Source organism: Protopterus annectens, chromosome 6.part0, assembly GCF_019279795.1.
Source record: "Protopterus annectens isolate FY-2018-M chromosome 6.part0, PAN1.0, whole genome shotgun sequence".
NCBI classification, from domain to species: Eukaryota; Metazoa; Chordata; order Ceratodontiformes; family Protopteridae; genus Protopterus; species Protopterus annectens.
In genome coordinates, this window is record NC_056737.1 from 1,445,268,181 (window position 1) to 1,445,289,584 (window position 21,404).

The 21,404-nt window shown below is 37.1% G+C and overlaps 1 protein-coding gene across 1 annotated transcript in view; it reads right to left on the reverse strand.

Annotated features, from left to right (window-relative positions):
* Positions 1 to 21,404, reverse strand: part of LOC122803989 (histamine N-methyltransferase-like) — a 375,890-nt gene that overhangs the window by 107,174 nt on the left and 247,312 nt on the right. The window contains exon 4 of the mRNA XM_044073669.1: positions 15,440 to 15,533. Coding sequence (XP_043929604.1) covers positions 15,440 to 15,533 — 94 coding nt within the window. The remainder of the gene's footprint in view (positions 1 to 15,439; positions 15,534 to 21,404) is intronic.

Below are 21,404 nucleotides of genomic sequence, written 5' to 3' on the forward strand. Positions count from 1 at the left end.
CTGCCACATCTTTGGAACAGGCTAGCAATTCATGTGAAGTGGAGCACCTCTGTGACACTGTTCAAGAGGAACCGTGACGAGTGGATGGGGCACCATAAATTCTTACCAGAATAGCATCCACAACCCTCCTGGACATTCATTACTAAATGCAATCTTGAGTAGTGACTAGCACTTCTATGGTATTATATTGGGTTGAAACATTGTTGTTGTTTGTCTTTCGGCTTTTCCCAGTTAGGGGTCGCCACAGCGGAACTCAGGTCTGCTAATAATTGGCAGTTGTCTTTTTTTTTATAGTGTCGAGTTGCCAGCCCAATGCCCAACTTTCAATGAAGGCATGCCCATTCAATGCATGTCTTTTGAATGCCCACTCGACCGCGGGGAGGACATGCAGACTCCACACAGAAAGCACTCCCAACCCAAACCGAGAATCGAATGGGAGAACCTCTTGCTGTGAGGCAACAACACTACTGCTGTACCACTGGCTAGGCTTAAAATGACCTCCGGGTCGATAGCCTTGTAATCACCTATAATCCTATGACAGCGTCCCATATTCAGGGATAAAAGGGTGCTTAAAAATTTATAAGATACACCCTACACCAATCAATTACATTAGAGTGACCATGAAACAGTGGCAAACCACTTTGTAGTTTAGCCATGACAAAGGGCAAATTGTTATTCCAGGGATAAAAATTTAAAGGGGGATATTCCAGTGTGACTCTTTGCCACTGCTGCTCTTTTGTCTTGCTCTTAACCCATTAAGCTGTCTACTTAAAAGATTAGGTCATTGCTACAATTTGGCTCCCAGAAAACAAAAAAAGTGTAAAGACTTCTCATCTTCTTTTTGTGGATGATTTAAAACTGTATTGTTTATCTGATGAGAAACTGAAAGCACAACTGCAAGTGGTCAAGACTTTTTCAGAGGATATTAGAATTTCATTTGGTCTTGGTAAATGCACAAAAGAAACCTTTAAAGCATGAAAGCTGCAGCACCAAAAAACATCTGCCTGAGACAGGAAGGTGATATAAAATAACTTGAGCAAGAGGGAGTGTATAAATATCTGGGAATTGATGATGGATCAGCAATAAAACATGAACAAATGATAAAAACTTAGTAAGGAATATTTCAGAAGACCAAAATTAGTACTGAAAACAGCACTGACTTCTATGGACAAATTCCAAGCTATACACCAATTTGCTCTTCCTGTCTTAACTTACAGTTTTGGAGTGATTAACTGGCCCCAAAACGTGTAGGATTGGTTGGACAAGAAAACAAGAAGGATGCTTCATGCTTATCAAATGATTTATAAAAATCAGTGTATACCAACACTATATATTCCCTATTCGGAAGGAGGTATGGGCCTCCTTGAAATTGATTACATGTTTGATCTGCAATCTTTGGACTGCACACATATCTGCAGACCATAGTGAAAGTTTTAAAACATGAGGAGAATAAGTCTAAGATGATAAGATGACTTCCCTGTTTAGTTTACCAGAAGCATATTAGTGACAAGCAGGAATGGAAATCAAACCAGAAGAAGATAAAAATCAGGCAGCAACTGAATGTGCCAAAAACACAAAAGAAAGAATATAAGGTGAAGGATCAAATGAAAAGACAAGAAATGTGGAAAATTAATAAATTTAGTTACACATACAGAAAACTCTTGGATCAACCTCATGCTGATCAGGATCAGATGAAGGAATGGTTGAGGAGAGGAGAATTTAAATCAAAAGATGAAAGGTTAATATTGGAGGCCCAGGATAGTGGACGACATACACATTGGTTTAAAAAGTCCATTGAACATGTGGGAGAAACAGACAAAATATAGGTTTTGTAAAACAAAATTGGAAAGAGTCACAACTTTTTGCTGGTTGTGATATATTAATGGTAGAAGGACTCTACACTGAAAAGCATAATAGTGTGGCAAGACTGTTGCATTAAGGATTGCACAAACATAATATTGAAGTTTCCGAAAAACATTGGAAATATGAGCCACAAAGCATTACAGAAAATGATGAAGTTTATATCCCATGGGATCACCCGTTACCAACAGTTCAAAAAAATAGATGTGAGAAAATCAGATATAGTAGTCCATGAAAAGAAGACAAAAGTAGCATTGATCATTGAAATTGCTACACCCAGTGACTACAGTGTCTTATGTACCAGAGGGAGACACAAAGTCATGAAATGCCAGCATTTGCAGCCAGAAATGAGGGCAATGTGGAAGAAGGATATCTAGACAGTTGCAGTAGTAGTGGTAGGAGCAACGGTCTTATAAATAAAAAATAATTTACAATCATACTTAGATATGTTACTGATACATGTAACTCTGTATGAACTGCAGGTGTCATTACTGGACACATTGCAGGTGCTGAAAAGAGCACTTCTAGCTAATATCAAAGACTGAAACAATACTAATTTCACAAGCTTTAATTTTACTTTGACTTAGGAATGGGGTCCATTTCCTTCATAGTATTAGAAATGCAAAAGACTTGGAGAAATTAAAAAAAAGGGAAATACCTCAGATCCTCTTTTTAAGAGCAAAACTTACTTTATGGCAGCTTTAAACTACTTAGGTAGGTAAGGCATCATTTCAGCTATCATAAAAAATAGAATTGCTTCATGTCTATTAGCCACAATTATAGACATAATTACTCATAGAAATTACAGAGCCATAACAGGCTAGCTGCTATTCCATGGATGGTTGCATGTGTGGCCCTTACCTTTATTGTGCTTTGCAGTACACATTAATGGTGTAAACTGCTGTTAGAAAAATGTGTATTTGAATATATGAGAAATGCTAGTTTAAAAACAAAGTAGTATATAATGCATTTTATTCTATTAATCATATAACAGAAAGGATTAATTCATGTTTAAATGTAAGCAGTTTTGAAACTGCAGTGTGGCTTGTAGCAAGCTGACCTTCAACCCTGGCAGATGCTAGCTTAGCAAGTTTTAATGTTTATGCTTTTCACAAATGATTATCTGCTGGGGCAGGAAATTAGATATGTGAAATAATGAAATCTTCTGCTCTTTCCTGCTGGGATGATTTGGCCTTGTATATGTGTTACTGAGATAGCATGCAGCTGGTGGGAAAGTGTAACAGTGAACAAGACGTTTATTAAAATACTGAATCTGCTATTGTATTCGAACTGATATGAAACCTTGAAGAAGTAACTTTACAGAAAGACATTATGTCTGACCAGGTGGATAGCAAGGCCGTATTGTTACCAGAGGAAAACTTTTTTAAAATATACAGCATCAGCAGTTTTTATGAATAGAGGACTATAAGCTAAAGTGATGTAGATGCCCTGTGACATATCACGTCAGTAAGGTGGGCACAGCTTGAATGTTAAACCTATATAACCTTGTGTGCTTCCTGTTTCATGTTAGACAAAATTCTGTACTTGTACGTTTTTTGCCTCCTGGTGTACACTAGTAAACTTTTGAATCTGAACCTCCTGTGTATTGAATTCTTAATTTTATTTAACAGTTTGGTCCTTCTTAGCTGGAAATTCCCTCAGACAGCTGCAGATCAGAGTCTACCGGTGGTCGAATACTGCGCAGGAGAAGTTACCGAAACGGTTCTTCTTGGGTGAAAAGACCTCCGACTGAATTGTCATTTAAAGAGGCTGGCCACTTTCTGATCTGTGGCCGAAGAGCGGATATTGGACGATTCAATACCGGAGGCTCAGGTAGGAAGAATTTGCCTTTTTTCTGTTTTAGATCAGGGACTAGGTTACAGTATATTGTTGTCAAGATTTGTTTTGCAGATCAGGGACAAAAGGAAGTACTGTATATTTGGTCATAGATCAGGGTAACAGAATAAGGTAGGCAGTTATTCTAGATAAACTGTGAAAAGGAACTGAGAACTTGATATCACGTGATAAAAAAGGGTTACGTAACATTTTCTTTGCCATGGGAAATCAGTGCACTAAAACATCGCGAGATCCACCCCTAACCGAAGACGCAAAATACATGCAATTACAACGTTCTGATAACGTTAGGTATTATACGAAATGGGTTAACAAATATGAATTTGATGGTAAACTAGATAAAACTTCACTAGTTAAACTCCTTAAGCAACTGGATTGAGGAAGCAAATCGTAGAGAACAGAAGCTTAAAAATTCAAAAACATTATTTTTAGACAAAGAGGATAATAACTTGGTAATAGCAACAGCTCCTCCTCCTCCTCCCTTGCCCCCTCCCTTACCCTTTTCAGGATATGAAGTGAGTGGACAGGCTGGTCCGCCTCCGCGTTATCCTGAAGTTTCAGCAAGATCACAACCATTTGTTACAGATCCTATTGAAACTAGGTCCCGAACACGTAAAACACATAGGGACACAGAATCATACCAAATAGAGAGAAACCTACAGGATGAGAGTGAGGAAGAAATATGCCCACTTATAGAATTTCCAAATCCTCAGGCAGGACAGGAAGGGCAAAACCCAACACTCTTAGTATATAGGCCATGGACACCAGAGGATATCCGGAAAGCTACTGAGGGAATCCCCCATCCGAAAGTTAATTTTATGAAATTTTTGGAAGATTTACAAGGCATGAGGCTGAGTTACCACTTGAATGGGAAAGAAGTAGAAAAAGTAGTAAGACAAATTATAGGTCCAGATTGGCACATGATTTGTGGCACCTGGAATCCTCGTAATGCAGAGCTCAAACCACTCCCACATAGTGACGCAGAGTTAGACAACAGAGTGAAAGGTCTTACAGACCGAATCTCTGAGAAATGGAAACCTAGAGCAGACTGGACTTGCATTAATCAATGCATACAACAGGAAAATGAGACAATTGATGGGTACTATGCTAGATTATTAGAATGTTTTAATAATCATAGCAGTATAACGGTTCCTGAAAACCAAACGAATGATTCCCCATATGAACAACAATTAAAGAATGCATTTTTGAAAGGTTGCATTGCACCTATTAGTAGCTTCATTACAAAGCATATGATAGACCATCGAACAGGGAGGCTACAAGCCTTACTTGAATATGCTAGACATGCTGAAAGACATTTTAATAGTAAAAAGAAAAAGAAGGCGCAAGTCTTCACTGCTGAAGACGGAGCTGAAGTGTTTGTGTTACAGTCAGGTAAAAAGGACAAGAAGAATGCCCAGGGAAACAAACAGTCTGACAAATGATCAGAAGACTTTGAAGAGAGGAAAAAGAGAGGTGAATGCTTCAAGTGTGGAAAAAAGGGACATCTAGCAAGGGATTGTAAGCAAAACAAAAAGGTAATTTCAGAAGATAAGGGAGATGAGGACTGACTATATGATAGTGAAGATACATCATGCAAAAGTCAGAAATCATCAGGAAAAGTAAATGAACAAAAAACAAATGTAAATGTGATAGAAGGAATAGAGGAAGTGCAAGTAGACATGGAGGATGAAGAAAGTGAAATTTTGGACTTAGCATTGTTGAGCTTAGAGTTCTACTTAGCAGATACGAAACCGGAAGTTACACTTCTGGTGGAGGGAAGGGAAGTCAAATTCCTGTGTGACTCAGGAGCGTCACGGACTTTGATACACCCCTCCAAGTTACCAGAACATTCCGAATCACCTGATTATATACTAGTAAAAGCAGGAAATGGACAGCTATACAGGGAACCACTTTCCCATGATATAGCAATAACTGACCCTGTTTCAGGCATGACCCAGAGAAGTAAAATTGTTGTTTCTGCAAAGTGTCCAGTAAACCTATTGGGCAGAGACCTTATGCAGATATTTGGCATAGCAGTAGTTCCAACTGTACAAGGTATGGAGGCACAGAGACAAATGGATACCTTTGTAGTGCGGTCGGAGGGTGAAACTTTTTACTGGTACAGCCAGGACCTAGTCACGACTGGTCCAGGGGCAGTAACTGAGGAACTGATGAACGTAGCCATCAGTAAAGCCCCCTCCCTCGACACTGATCAACAGCATTTGTTACACTGTACTCTATACTACTGTACTACACCAGGACCTGATAGAGAGTATGAGCAAGAATTGTTCAGAAATCGTGCAACTAGACTAGTATTGCGTACTTTGTACTGGGATACTGAGGGGAACAGTGTAGTTAGCTGTTCATTACCTCAAGAATTCCTTGCATTATATAGATCAAATCGATTACCACATGTCAGCTCGACAAAGAAAAAAAGTGTAAAATGGACAGACTTAGGAGAAAAAGTAACAAGATGGGAGAAACAGACTGATTTAGAACTATCAGAACAAGGGATACAGAAACAAAAACTGAATTGGTTGACACAAACACATCCAGCTGTACACTTGCAATCTAGCGAGGACAGCTGATTATCATTTTTATTAGAAGAAGAAGAAAAGGCCTTATGTGAAATTACGACAACTCTTTGGTCAACAGGCAAGTCAGATGTAGGACATATTCAAACAGCAGGACCAGTTACAATTACCCCAAAGTCAGCTTTTAGACCACAGAAAAGACAATACCTTTTGAGAAAGGATGCAGAAATAGGAATTAAGCCTATAATAGCAGCATTACTCAAAGAAGGAGTACTGGTAGAATCTTCTGATTCACCATGTAATACACCCCTATTTCCTGTTAAAAAAGCAAATGGGGAATGGCGGATGGTACAAGATTTACAAGCAGTAAATACTTCAGTAATACCTAGAGCACCTACGGTGCCAGACCCACATACTTTGTTAAATGATTTAAAACAGCAACAGAAGTATTTCTCTGTGGTAGATATCAGCAATGCTTTCTTTTCAATACCTATACATCCTGATAGTCAATATTGGTTTGCATTTACATTTCAGGGTAAAAGGTATACATATACTCGACTACCACAGGGATATTGTGAGAGTCCAACAATATTTGCACAAGAAATGGCTAGCAACCTGGCAGGGTTTACCCCACCGGGAGGTAGTCAAATTCTACTTTACGTAGATGACATCTTGCTAGCAGCCCCCACCCAGCAACAATGCAGGGAGGATACTGTAGTGTTATTGAAATTTTTAGTGAAACAAGGGCACAAAGTAAACAAAAGTAAGTTAAAACTTTGGAAAAAACAAGTTAGATACTTAGGATATGTAATATCCAATGAAGGTAGAATATTAGACAAGGAAAGAAAAACAGCAATCTTGCAAGCACCCAAACCAGCAACCAAGAAGGAAATTATGTCTTTCTTGGGTACAACTAATTTCTGTCGGAGCTGGATACCAAATTATGCTTTGGAATCTGCTCCACTGACTGACTTGATATATAAGACACCAATGGCAGCACAAGATATTTTACAATGGACACCTGAAGCAGAAACAGCTTTCTGCAGGTTGAAGCAGTTGATAGCTTCTTCATTAGTTTTAGGACTTCCGAATTATCACAAACGGTTCTTTCAGAAAATAGATTGCAAGCAAGGATATATGAAGTCAGTATTGACGCAAAAATATGGGGATAAGCAATGCCCCATAGCCTATTATTCATCGCAGTTAGACCCAGTGGCATGATCTTTGCCTCACTGTGTACAAGCAGTAGTTGCAGCTGCAATGGCAGTACAGGCTTCAACCTCAGTGGTGTTATTCCACCCTCTCACATTGAGAGTGCCTCATGCAGTTGCAATAATTTTACTGCAAGAAAAAGTGGCATACCTTTCTCCTGCTAGACACATTTAATGTATGACTATAGTGCTGAGCAAACCTCATATGACAATTGAACGATGTACGACATTAAATCCATCAACATTACTTCCAACTCCTGCGGATGGCACACCACACAGCTGCCTGCAGGAAATTGAACAGTTAGCTTTACCTAGACAAGATCTCAGAGATATGCCCTTGGATAATGCCGAGGTGACATATTACGTGGACGGCTCATGCAGAAGGGGTCCTACAGGAAAGAATCTGGTAGGGTATGCAGTAGTTACAGACACTGAAATTCTAGAAGCCCAATCCTTACCACATAACTTATCTGCACAAGCAGCAGAACTGATAGCTTTGACATGGGCATGTACTTTAGCAAAAAAACAAGTGTGTAAACATATATACTGATAGTCAGTATGCTTTTTCTACAGTACATGTATTTGCGCAACAATGGAAAAATAGAGGAATGATAACATCTAGTGGAAAACCTATTAATCATGCGCAATTTATTTTGGAGTTATTAGAATCTATTCAGTTACCTACCAAAGCAGCTATTTGTAAATGTGTAGCTCATAGAAAACAACAGGATAAGATTTCGAAAGGCAATGCACGAGCTGATGCAGCTGCAAAGCAAGCAGCCTCAGACTCAGAAACTTTACTTTTGAATGAGGAATTACAACCCTCTGAGATTTTAGATTTAGATATGTTAAGAACAATGCAGATGCTTACTGCAAAAGCAGAAAAGCACAAATGTGTAAAACGAGGTGCAATTCTTGAAAATGGACTGTACATTTCCAAAGAGAGAAAACCGATATTGCCGTCTAATTTATTTAGATATGCAGCTTTGTTGAGCCATGGGCAGTGCCATGTCTCAACAGGGAGGATGGTACAATTAGTAAACTGAATATTCCAAACATACGGATTCACAAACTACACAAAAAAATTTTGTGCAGCTTGTCATACTTGTAACAAGCACCATATACAAGGGGCATTTAAAACCAAGCAAGAAAGTTTTCCTATACCACCATATCCGTTCCATACTATTTGTATGGATTTCATAGAATTGAATAAGTGTGAAGGGAAAAAGTTTTGTTTAGTTATCGTAGATATGTTTTCCAAATGGGTAGAAGCTTTTCCAACCAAAAACCCGGATGCAGCAACAGTGGCGAAAGCCCTGATAAAAGAAGTAATCCCTAGATTTGGCATTCCGGAAAGGATTTATAGTGACAACGGCACAAATTTCGTGAACCAGACAATTCAGCAACTTGGGAGATTTTTTGGTATCTCCTTAAAGAACCATTGTGCCTACCACCCACAGTCAGCAGGACTGGTGGAAAGGTACAATGGTACCCTCAAGAATAAACTTAGGAAGTTAGTTGAGGAGACCCAAAAGAATTGGATACACTGTCTGCCTTTGGCACTGCTGAGTATGAGAATGGTTCCAAATGTGAAGGGTTTGACTCCCTTTGAAATGATTTTTGGGAGAGCATATTATGTGCCTCAGTGGAAAGCTCTCATGCCTGCAGAGCAAGAGGCTGACAGTTCATTAGCTAGTTATATGAGGAAACTGTTAACAAATAAATCTGTTTTGCAGTTTAACTCTTTTTCAGATAAGGAACAGACCAGATCGGTAGAAGCAGTCTTGGCCCCTGGGACGTGGGTGTGGCTGAAAGTGACGAAGAGGAAGAATTGGGCGAGTCCAAAGTGGGAAGGACTGTACCAGGTTCTGTTGGCAATGCCTACTGCAGTTAGAGTGGCTGAGAGGACGTCCTGGGTTCATTTGACACACTGCAAACCGGTAAAGAACTTTCAGCTTGATAAAAACTTTGTGACTGATACACAACCAGACCAAGATGGCCAAAAACAAAGCGAATAGAAATTTAGATCAACCCCAGAGATGTTGCATAATCATTTTGTTGAGTATACATTTATTGACTGCAATTGTGACAATTTTCCTCTTGTTGTGTTTATCCTACACACAGCCACACAAGTGAAAGTGGGAAGGCGTGACGGAACATCTATAGACTGGCATCCAAATTTTAACACATACCTAGCCATGAAGCGTGTATATGCAGAGACTATGAACATTTCAAATTGCTGGGTTTGTACAGCTATACAAACAGCATATGGAGGACTGATAATGTCCGCTGTCCCTTTGGGGATAAATGAGACTTGGGAGAATTTACTCTTCAATACAGGAACTGTAAGATCACAGGACAAAATAGCTTTATTTTTACCTGTCACACAAAAAGGAATTGTATGTTTTTACAAAAATGATACTCTCCAGGTGGGCTGGAGCAATTGTAATATAACCATATCTTACCGGTGTTATATTAAGAATAGTAATGGCAATACTTTTTGCAATACTAATTATGACTCATATTTGAACTCATTGAAAACAACCATGAATGACATTCGCAAGAATCCTGTTTTGTTTAAACAATTGTCAGTTATAGATCAGAAAATGTTTCATGCAGGGCTAATGCGTATTAGTACTAAAGTAGAAAACTGTTATTTTATTTGTGGGAAAAAGGCATATAAATGGTTACCCGAGAATTGGTCCGGCAGTTGTTTTTTGGGTTATCTGGTTCCGGCAATAAGACATACTGCAGAATTACCTTTGGGTAAGATACGAAATGTGAGAGAAGCAGCCCGAAAACCCAAAGGTCCAGTTGAAAAACCTGTGAATCCAGTTGGAAAGATCGACGCTGGCTGGAAAGACCATAATACCATGAAAGACAAAAGCAAATTGACTCATATGGACTTCAGTGACAGTGTTATATCTTGGGCAGGAATATTCCCAGCCTATGGAGCAGTCAAATCGATCTGGGAGCTGAGGAAGTTGTCGAAACTTCTTGAAGTAATGAGCAATGCAACTTTTTCTGCCCTAGAACTGGTGACTGATGAACTGAATGCAATGAGAACTGTTGTGCTACAAAATCGAACGGCTCTTGACTTCACCCTAGCGGCGAGAGTTGGTACGTGCGCGCTTATCAAAGAAGAATGCTGTGCATACATACCAGACAACAAGGATTGAAATTAATAATCACCTAGAGGTAATTCAGCAAATATCAGCCATGACTGAACCAGGCCCAAACCCACTGACGGTCTTTTTCCAGAATCTATTTGGGGGGGTGGGGTTCCAGCCTAATGAATATTCTGATTGCCATTTGTGTGGGTATACTCCTAACAGGAGCATGTGTTTGCTGTGGAATTCCCTGCATGAAAAGATTAATCAAATATTTTATTGATGTATCTGTTACTGAAACTTTGTACCAAGATATTGAGATTGAAAAATTGATCTCAGATGACATTTTTTCTGAAGTATAGATTAAATGACTCACCTAGCTGAAAATCCTAAATGGAAGAAGTTGGGAGATGAAATGACACTATGCTTACTTCAAAATAGAATAAAAAGTATTAATAGGGGGGAAAATGTTAGAAAAATGTGTATTTGAATATATGAGAAATGCTAGTTTAAAAGCAAAGTAGTATATAATGCATTTTATTCTATTAATCATATAACAGAAAGGATTAATTCATGTTTAAATGTAAGCAGTTTTGAAACTGCAGTGTGGCTTGAAGCAAGCTGACCTTCAACCCTGGCAGATGCTAGCTTAGCAAGTTTTAATGTTTATGCTTTTCACAAATGATTATCTGCTGGGTCAGGAAATTAGATATGTGAAATAATGAAATCTTCTGCTCTTTCCTGCTGGGATGATTTGGCCTTGTATATGTGTTACTGAGATAGCATGCAGCTGGTGGGAAAGTGTAACAGTGAACAAGACTTTTTTAAAAGACTGAATCTGCTATTGTATTCAAACTGATATGAAATCTTGAAGAAGTAACTTTACAGAAAGACATTATGTCTGACCAGGTGGATAGCAAGGCCGTATTGTTACCAGAGGAAAACTTTTTTTAAAATATGCAGCATCAGCAGTTTTTATGAATAGAGGACTGTAAGCTAAAGTGATGTAGATGCCCTGTGACATATCACGTCAGTAAGGTGGGCACAGCTTGAATGTTAAACCTATATAAACTTGTGTGCTTTCTGTTTCATGTTAGACAAAATTCTGTACGTGTACGTTTTTTGCCTCCTGGTGTACACTAGTAAACGTTTGAATCTGAACCTCCTGTGTATTGAATTCTTAATTTTATTTTAACAGCTGCATTACTTTTAATAAATGTATGCTATCTCCATACAGCCTACACTACAGCTGCTATGGTCCATTCAGACAATATAACCTATGGATAATGCATTCACCCAGCTCAGAAAAAGAAGAAAATAAGAAGTCCCTAAAAGGAAAATAACAGAAAAGTGATACTGTATTAATTCAGGTATGGTTATATGCTGCTTCCCTAAACATAAAGTCTGGAACAGAATGTGATCATTACACTCTATAAATTCAGGAATAATGTGTTTCATACCAATTAATGTGCCTTCCATCAAAGGCTTGGATCAGTGATGCATTCTGTCATAATACAATAATGTAAGCAGAAGTGAACAGAATGATCATACCTTTCACTTAAATTGTTAGTGCACAGGACTGATTAATATTATTTATTTATCTCAATTTATTAGAGTAAGTTATTACCAGAATGACTTTATATCCACAAAAACTGAATGATGGTTAATAGTTGTATAACTAAAAAATGTATGAAAAAATAATTAAAGTTTGTAGTGAACTAGTTCTTCAGTCTTAAATGCTACTATAACAAAATAATGTTGAAAAGTTGTCAAAAAAAACGCCATTTCAACAAATTACTAACTGCTACAAATGATGAAACAGACAAATATGTGTTATAAATGTACAATAGTACTGTGATGCTACTGGCTTTACAAAGCCATTAATAATTAGCATGCAAAGCAGCCATTTAAGATCCTTTGTATTTCAAGCGTCCCAAAATGCAAAAGTGGCCCCAAGGCCATAATATATGGTTATCTATACATCAAAGAACTCAATGGACAAAATCAGTAAAATGAATGTGGTACTTTACCAATCAATTTAAAAATGTAAGTGCCACAAAACATTTTAAAACATAAACAATACTGAAAAAATGGACTAACAACAGTCAGCTGTATAATTTGCATTAATTGGTCAAATCTCTGTAGTTTAAATCATATAGGTTTAATGGCCATACATTCATACATTCCCCAGGAATAGGTTTTAACAAGATGCCTCTTCCATAAAACAGTCCTTCACTATGGCAGAAAAAATATAAATGCAAAAAAAAAAGCTGCCATGCATGTATTTAATCCATATTCCCGGTTTCTAACAATAATGGTCAAAAAAGGCACCCACATATTTTTCACAAACATTTCCACTGCAAGAAGAAACCCACATAAAAGATTTTCTTCTACATCTATAGTGCTCAGGAAACTACACGTATTCATTGGTCATAAAATCCTCATGAAACAATTTCCAACAGTGGGAACTCCACCTTAAGCAAGACCTCTACCTCCATGTATGTAATGTTTCAAAGAATAGCCCAAGCAGATTTTTAAAAGACAGAAAAAAAAGTATGGACAGCAGTGCTTGACACTTGGTAATCATGTGTCACCAGTGCATATGTCACTACCTCAAAAGTTGTCCTGTCCAATTTTTTGTGCAGTAAGGTGACAGCTGGGTTTGGGAAATGTTTCCTTTTCTTCCTGTTCTGTTGTGTTGAACTTACTATATTTATAGCTGAAGGATTTGAGAGCAGAACTACATATTTGTTAATGCAGAACCATTCGTATAACTTGTACATGTTCTTTTTATGTACCCTGACCAGCAAGTCAGGCATCACAGAATAGCACTTGTTAATGAAAAGCATTATTTTCCACTATGCGTACAATGCATCTCTTAGCTAAAGAACATAAGGATAACACCCCCTAGAAAGTGCATTAGAGAACAGTAATGGTGCATTCTTTCAGGAGGGTTTAATGCTGCTACCATGTGATCAGAAAATGGAAAAAAACTCAGCACCTCCCAGTAAAATCTGTTTTGCATGTAACATCTGACATTAAATCCCATCTCCTACTCATAAACTGAGCAAACTGACAAAAGTGAAGCAACTAACATATCTGCTCATCTGCACACAATACAACTTTCTATTAAAACTGTACTACAACACAGGTTCTACAAGGAGAAAGTGAAATAAAGTTACAAAATCATTTTCTTATTCATTATTTTTTCTTTTTTTATTTTCTTTTTTTTCGGAAATAAATTCCTGATACACAGATTCAAAAGGAATAAACAGGAAATTACCATGTTTTGCCCAGATCTCAAAAAATAAATCAAGATTTAATGATTTATTGTTTATGTATTGTAAAGGAACACACAGTATAAGATATCAGTTCATCTCACATGAAAGTATTTTCTTTACTTTTAAGACAGTCTTTACATTTCATTCCATTTACTCAGGATTATTACATCCCAGTCCATCCATCTTGTTCCAAAGAGATATTAGTATATACCTGCGAATACACATTTAATGCACCTCATCTCTTAATGTTTCATAATTGTGCATAGAAATATTTCCATAGAAAATAAAGATTTCTAACATAATTTGAAACACTGCACTGAATGGTTAAGGATAGCACTGGCTACTGAAATATGTAGATAATAGCTGAACATAACAAAGGTGCAATTGTGAACACTGGTACTTGTTTTTTATACTGTGAGAAATTAATTGACATGAATCACCTGAGACCAGCAATCCTTACAAAATGAAAATGACTAATTAGCGGCAGTTTCAGGATATCTTGTTTGACAATACGCTGTGACTTACATGTATTTTACTGTTTTATGCCTCTTTAGAATGTTGATGTGTTGGAAAAATGTTGAAATGATGTTGCTGGTTTCTACAGTCCAATTTTCTTTCTGGCTTTTATTTATAATCTTACTGTCTAGTTTCCATTTCATATCCTTTTTGAAAATGTTTACATGTCAGAGGGATTTTTAATACACAACTGAAATATTTGGTGTCATCTGAGAAGCCTCCATTTGGATGATGTTTATAATAACTACTTAGAATATGAAATCTTCTATAAGTCTGCAAAGATTATTGGAATAGATAAAGTCATTCCCCTATATCATTAATTTGAAAACTGTTAATTTATTTTGGCTTTGTTTACCTGTCTGACAAGAGCAGTGGTTCTTTTAACAATGACACCAAGACCTTAAAGGTGTCTTCTTTCAATATTTCTAAACTGTCAACATTTGCAGGAATTCCATAGCTTTGCTTCATATTTTTGTTTTACACTGATAACATTCGAGTTGGTTTAGCTCAAATATAAGAACTATAGCCAGGACTATGTCCTTCAGTGCCACTGGGATGGCTATACTTGCAATATTATTTTCAACCAGTCAGTAGCATAAGGTCTCACTTTTGTCTATTTCCTCATTTTCTTCTTTTTTTCACTTATTTCTGCCAAACCTCAAATGGTGACAATGTCTGTACACCTAATCTATTGTCTTCACTGTTTTTATTTTCCACTTCCTAAACTCTGAAAGAGTTGCACTGCAATCCCTCTTTTGCATACTGTGGCTACTATGCAACTGTAACACTCATCTGATATATGCTTTATTATTACATATGTTACAGCTGTTGCTTCACTTTTACAATGATGATGTTATCTGTCAAAACTCTAAGTGAACAAAATGTATATATTTATTTCTGAAATACATGCAAGTTAAAAATGCTTTATTCAATGAGGATGTTGTCTTTGAGATGTGTTGATAGTATGAATACAGATCACATTATACATCATAAACTGATTTTGCTGTTTGACAACCTGCTGTATACTGAAACAATTTTACATTTGCTAATTTTTATTACATTATTCTACATACCTGAGATAAGGATAATAAGCATTTTCCCATTTTCTTCCAGATGCTGATGAAAAAACTGTATAGTCTCTTCAAAATTATTAATGTAATAAAGTACCTTAAAATGAAAATGAAAATCATAGTCATATTAGGAATGATCAAATCATTTTATTCACATTTATTTGAAAATCGGTTAGGTATAAGAGACTGAAATATTAACCCTCAACTTTTAAAGAGGATTCAGTATCATAGGCTTGTAAAACATACTTTTAGAATGCAATGTACTCGATGTATGCAAAAGCAGAGCATAAGCAAATTTACAAGATACATTTTACTTTGTAGTAACATGTCATTATAGACTACTAATTATTTCAATTGACATAATTTGACATTGTTAGAATTTATTTATTTACTTTATTTTATTTTACATTTGTTGACCGGGCTAGTCTAACTGGATACATGTCCATTTTCAGTAGAGGCCCAGGGAGAACAGCTCCAACACACACAATACAATACTGAATGTTGCTACAGTACAAGCAAAACACAGCTGTTGTTATCAAAAATACAATACTTATAGTAAACATAACACAACAGTAAAAGGTCATGTACATAAAAAGATGTTACTATATACATATACACATACACATAGATTTAAATTGTAAGATCATGGTGTCTTTGGTTCTTTAAGGATAAGTCTAGAGTTAGCACAGAAGAGTAAAAGGTGAAGAGTATCCATTAATATAAAGAAAAAGAGTTAGTCAGGGTTAGTACAGGGGCATAACCAATGTGTTCTAAGATATAGTTTTAGTTTCTGTTTAAAAAGTGTTATTGAAGACAGTGGTAAACATTCAGTGGGTAGTAGGCTCCAGTTCTTTCCAACAGTTTTAGAGAACAGAGAGTGTCCTGCCAAGTTGTTGGATCTGCTTGTACAAACAGGTAGTTTATTTGAGGAGCGTAAGTTTTTAAGATTGTTATAAGGGGTAATGAGGCTAGAGAGTATTGGAGTACTGGTGGGTTGATACAGGGTCTTATGGGCAATAGCAAGCTGGTGAAATTGAAGCTAATTTTGAAACTCTAGCTATCCTAGCTGCTTTAAATTAAGACAATGATGAGTTCTAAAAGGAGAGGCAGTGGCAAATCTAGCAATATTATTATAGGAGATTGCCAGTTTGTTGAGGTTGTTTTTTTGAGAGATTAGTGTATATAGGTGAAGCATAGAGGAGTGTGGAGATTAAGTGAGTATGGGCTATAGCGGTTCTGGCTAGTGGTGTAAGGAAGGGTTTGTGTCTATAGAGGGACCCCAATTTCTTGTTGACTGTTTTTATTGTGTTGTTAATATGAGTATCAAAGTTAAGGTTGCTATCTGTTGTTATTCCTAAGAGTTTGGTGGTTGGGTCAGGAGATATGTGAGTGTCATTATTAGATACAAGTGTGAAATTTGCTGGGGTGGACTTCCGGGTTGGAGTAAAAAGCAAATGTTTTGTTTTTTGAGGTTTAGGAGGAGGCAGCTGTGTAAAAAACATTGTTCTACTGTATTAAATGCTTTTTGGGTGAGGGACTGTAGTTCAGATGGAGAAGTGGCTGAGCATATTATTGTGGAGTCGTCCGCATATTGAATACAGGTGACATGAGGAATTGCTAAGTGTAGGTCGTTAATAAAAATGGAAAATAGGAGTGGGCCTAATATGGAGCCCTGAGGAACACAGAGGGAAATGGGGAGGTGGGTAGATAGATTATTATCCCATAACACAGCCTGCTGTCTATTGTCTAAATAAGATTTGAACCATTTTATAGCCAGAGCTTTAAGTGAAAGGGTTTTGAGTATATTTAAAAATAGCTGGTGATTAACCATATTGAAAGCTTTAGGTAAATCAAGTAAAGACTGCAGAGGAAAGAATATTGTTCTTATGGTTTTTGTTAATGCAGTCTGTAAAGGATAGCAGGGCAGTGGTAGTACTGTTGAATGGTCTAAATCCATGTTGACATTTGGCAACTATGTTGTTTTGGATTAGGTGGTGAAGTAGTTGCTTATGGATGCATTTTTCCATTATTTTTGCTAGTGGAGAGAGTAAAGCTATGGGACGATAGTTTGAAAAGTTGTTAGAGTTCCCACCTTTATGTAGGGGGATAATGTGAGAGATTTTCCAGATAGAAAATGGGATAGGCTATGGCTTTAGCTCCTTTTTGCAGGTATTCTGCAGGTAGTTTGTCAGTTGAGGGGGTGGTAGGTTTTAGTTTTTGGAGAAGGGAGCAAATGAAGGAAGTAGAAAATGGTTGTAACTGAAATGATGGAAGTTGGCTAGTAGTAGAAGTTGGCAGATTTGAGGTATCTGGAGCCAGCTGACTAGCAAAATTTGGATGGCGTCTGTGAAGAAGGAATTGAAGGCATTGGCAGTTTGTGTGGGATTCTCAAGGTTAGAGCCTTGTGGGTTTGGCGTGATAGAATGACCTGGGTGTAGTAGTTTGTTAATGCTAGTCCATAACTTTTGGGTTTTTGTTTTGGGTAAGTTTGAAGTAGTTGGAAGTAAAAGTGTCTTTTATCTAAGAGGATAGCTTTTTTGTATTATTTCTAAGTTGTCTAAAGTTTTGATGGTCTGTAGGATTCTTAGTAGTATGCCATTTAACCCAGGATTTGTTTCTAAGAAGGATTTTTTGTCTAGTAGCTTTTGAGAGCCATGGGGCAGGTTTAGTCTTATTTCTAATAGACCGTGCTGGGGCGTGGTGGTCAAGGATGGCTAAGAATGTGGAATTAAAGTATTGTATGCATACCTCTCAACTGTCCCGAATTACTCATTTTTTATTGGGTGCCACAATTCCCAAGTGGCACCCCTTCATTTTTGATTTTTCCCAGCTTTTATTTAAAATTTTTTTTTCGCTATTCGACCTGACGTCATCACGTATGTGATGACATCAACACCGGCAGCCTGTCGGAATTGAGCTTTTCCGGCTGTTGAATTGGATCTGTGAGCGGGAACAGGAACCAGAAAGGACTTGAATGGTGGTGTACTTGCACCTGTGCAAGTGGGACTGCACTGCATTTATTTGCTGATGCTGGAAATTGTGTGAGCAACCGGGACTGTTGGAAACTCTGGGACTATTTGTGTGAGTGAGATTTATGTGCTGCATTGTAGGACTGCCATTGGAAACATTGAGAAAGCTTTCAGGTAAGGACTGCAGAGCTGCTTTCAGGTATTCTAGTGTGTGTGTGTGTGTGTGTGTGTGTGTGTGTGTGTGTGTGTGTGTGTGTGTGTGTGTGTGTGTGTGTGTGTGTGTGTGTGTGTGTGTGTGTGTGTGTGTGTGTGTGTGTGTGTGTGTGTGTGTCATTTTATTGTTGATGTATCAGTACCCTACCCTTCTGTAAACATACAATTACTTTAAACAAAGCGTTCTTACAACTAAAATTGTACTACAAAATGTCCCACTTGCTAACACCAGCCTCCTATTAAGTTATCTCAAGAAATGCCACAGATACAAAGGTTCTTGCTTTGGCAAGATTGTAAATGCCGGTTTTCTTTTTTGTTATTCTTTTTGGTTGGGTGTATTGGTCGGGTAACATGGAGTTCACTAGTGAAAGTCAACCCATGATGAGTATCGTTCTGGAAACTTCATTGGAGGATCTTGCTGTTGACATGAGTACATTGAAGAGTGAGCTTACAAAGTTTATTGAACATATTTTGCAGCAGCCTTATCACCTTGGTGACTGTATTCATGACTGAAATGTTTATAGTTTCGCTGGGACCTCTGATAAAGTGTTATTCTTATGTAAATGATCTAATATTAGGCACAAGCCAAGCATTTCTTTATTTTTCTGGAATTCTGTTAACCTCGGACACTTCAAAGCAAGTGAACAGGGAGGAAGGACGGATTCCACTTAACACAAATGTTTCACAGAGACCGAGCGGGACTCGGAATTCAGCAGACACTGTAGTTGACTCTAATTTAATTAACAGTAATTTTGGAGAAAAAGGTATCTTTAATTTACCTGTTTGGCTTGCTAAGACTTTTTCTTGGACAGACTGCTGATTGAAGGATCTCATTGGGGAAAACGTTTCAACTTGGTGTGTGTGTGTGTGTGTGTGTGTGTGTGTGTGTGTGTGTGTGTGTGTGTGTGTGTGTGTGTGTGTGTGTGTGTGTGTATGAGAATGTTTCATGGAAAATTTAATTTTGTATCCATTAATTCAGTTTAATTTTTTTATGGATTACTAGTCTAATTACTAGCTGAAAACGATTTAAAGTTACTTATAAAGATGCTCTAGAGTCTGTTAACATTTCACTCACTCATTTATATATTAATAGTTTCAGTATCCTCTCAAATGTTTATTCATATTGTAAATCAGCAGCTCATTACATTTTCTGATAAGATTTGAAATTCATTGAGTCAATGTTCAAGCTGAAAATTAGTGTTGGTTGTGTAAAGCTGGAAATAGTCATATGACTATTCCATCATATACACCCCCCAAGTACTGTGGGGCTTGTAAATGAGACTAATTTATTTAAGTCATTTTATTTTGATGAATGGTAAAGTTTTAAGCACTTTACAATTAGTATAGTGTGTCAGACTAAGCTTTTTGTGTTAGGGTTTAGTTCATGCTGTGCTGTAATCAGAAGTATTTATTTAGTGATAATAGTTTACATTTCCTATATTCTTTTGCAATTTATTTAGCATTTTTAAAGTGATAGCAGACTCCAAATGTGAGAAGCTGTGCAAGATGCCTATGGCTTACACTGTCATTCGATTTTTATAGTGTGTGTGAGTGTGTGTGGAAGTAGATTTTTTTGATGGAAATTTTCTGAACTGGCCAGTTTTGTCATTATTGGTTCATGCATTTTGTTTCATTGCCTACTGGAAAAATGTTCAAACAATAAATTTAAAATGTACTCTAAGTCTAACAAGTGTGCTGTATTATATGAGGAATATTATAAGGTCAGGAAGGTGTATCAAAGAACACGTGTATGTTTCTTGTTTTGTGTGCAAGGGGCCTATGATTTGAAAACAGCCCAAAGTTAATCTTTATCCACCACTGGCCAGATACATTTTCTTTGGATATAGTGTGGGTTTCAATGTTGTTTCAATGAATGTGAGTTTCGAGGGCAGAGACGTTTTAATGCCAAGTCTATTTTCATTGTGAGACAGTATTGCTTTGTTTAGCAGATGTCTTTATGTTTGTGCATTGTGCTATAAAATGTAAAAATAAAATCCAAATAATCATTGCAGAAGTAAAGCAGTATGCACACATTAGTGTTTATGGTAAATGGGGCGAAATAGCCTGGTAATGGTATGGGACATTGGAATGGCTGCAGGGGGACTCTGGTGCCATATTTTGGTTGTCTGTTCTTCAATTTGTGTTTAAAAGTTGGTATCCCACAATTCCACTGGAGTGGGTGGGGTTACATAATTATGTATGCACATTTTATGTTAATCAGCGTACAGATGTGTACCTATTTTTCATGGGCCTTGTCCAGATTTTTGATGTTTCCAGGTTGAGAGGTATGACTGTACGGCTTCATCTAGTGGGAGGTATTTTAGTGGTGACCAATTACACTGCTTGAGTTCTGTTAGGAAAAGTTCAGGGTTAAAATGTTTTTTGGTCCGTATTGCTCTGAAAGTATTTGGGTAAGTGAGATTGGTTTTATGTCCGATAATATAAGTTAGTGAGTGGTCGCTTAGATCATGTGGGAGGGTCCCTACTTTGTATGTTTTATGAGGATTATTAGTGAGAATCCAATCTAAGGTACTTTCTTTGTTATTGGGTTTATTAATCCTGGTTGGAGAGATAATAGTTTGTGAGAAGCCATATAGGTTAATATGGGTAGTAGGGTTTGCAGTACTACAGGAATTCCAGTTGATATTAAAGCCTCCAAGGACTAAGATTAATAGAAAGCCAGTTAAGGATATTTTCAAAGGTAATAATGTTATTTCCAGGAGGAAGGTAGATACAAATGATATACATATATATATATATATATATATATATATATATATATATAT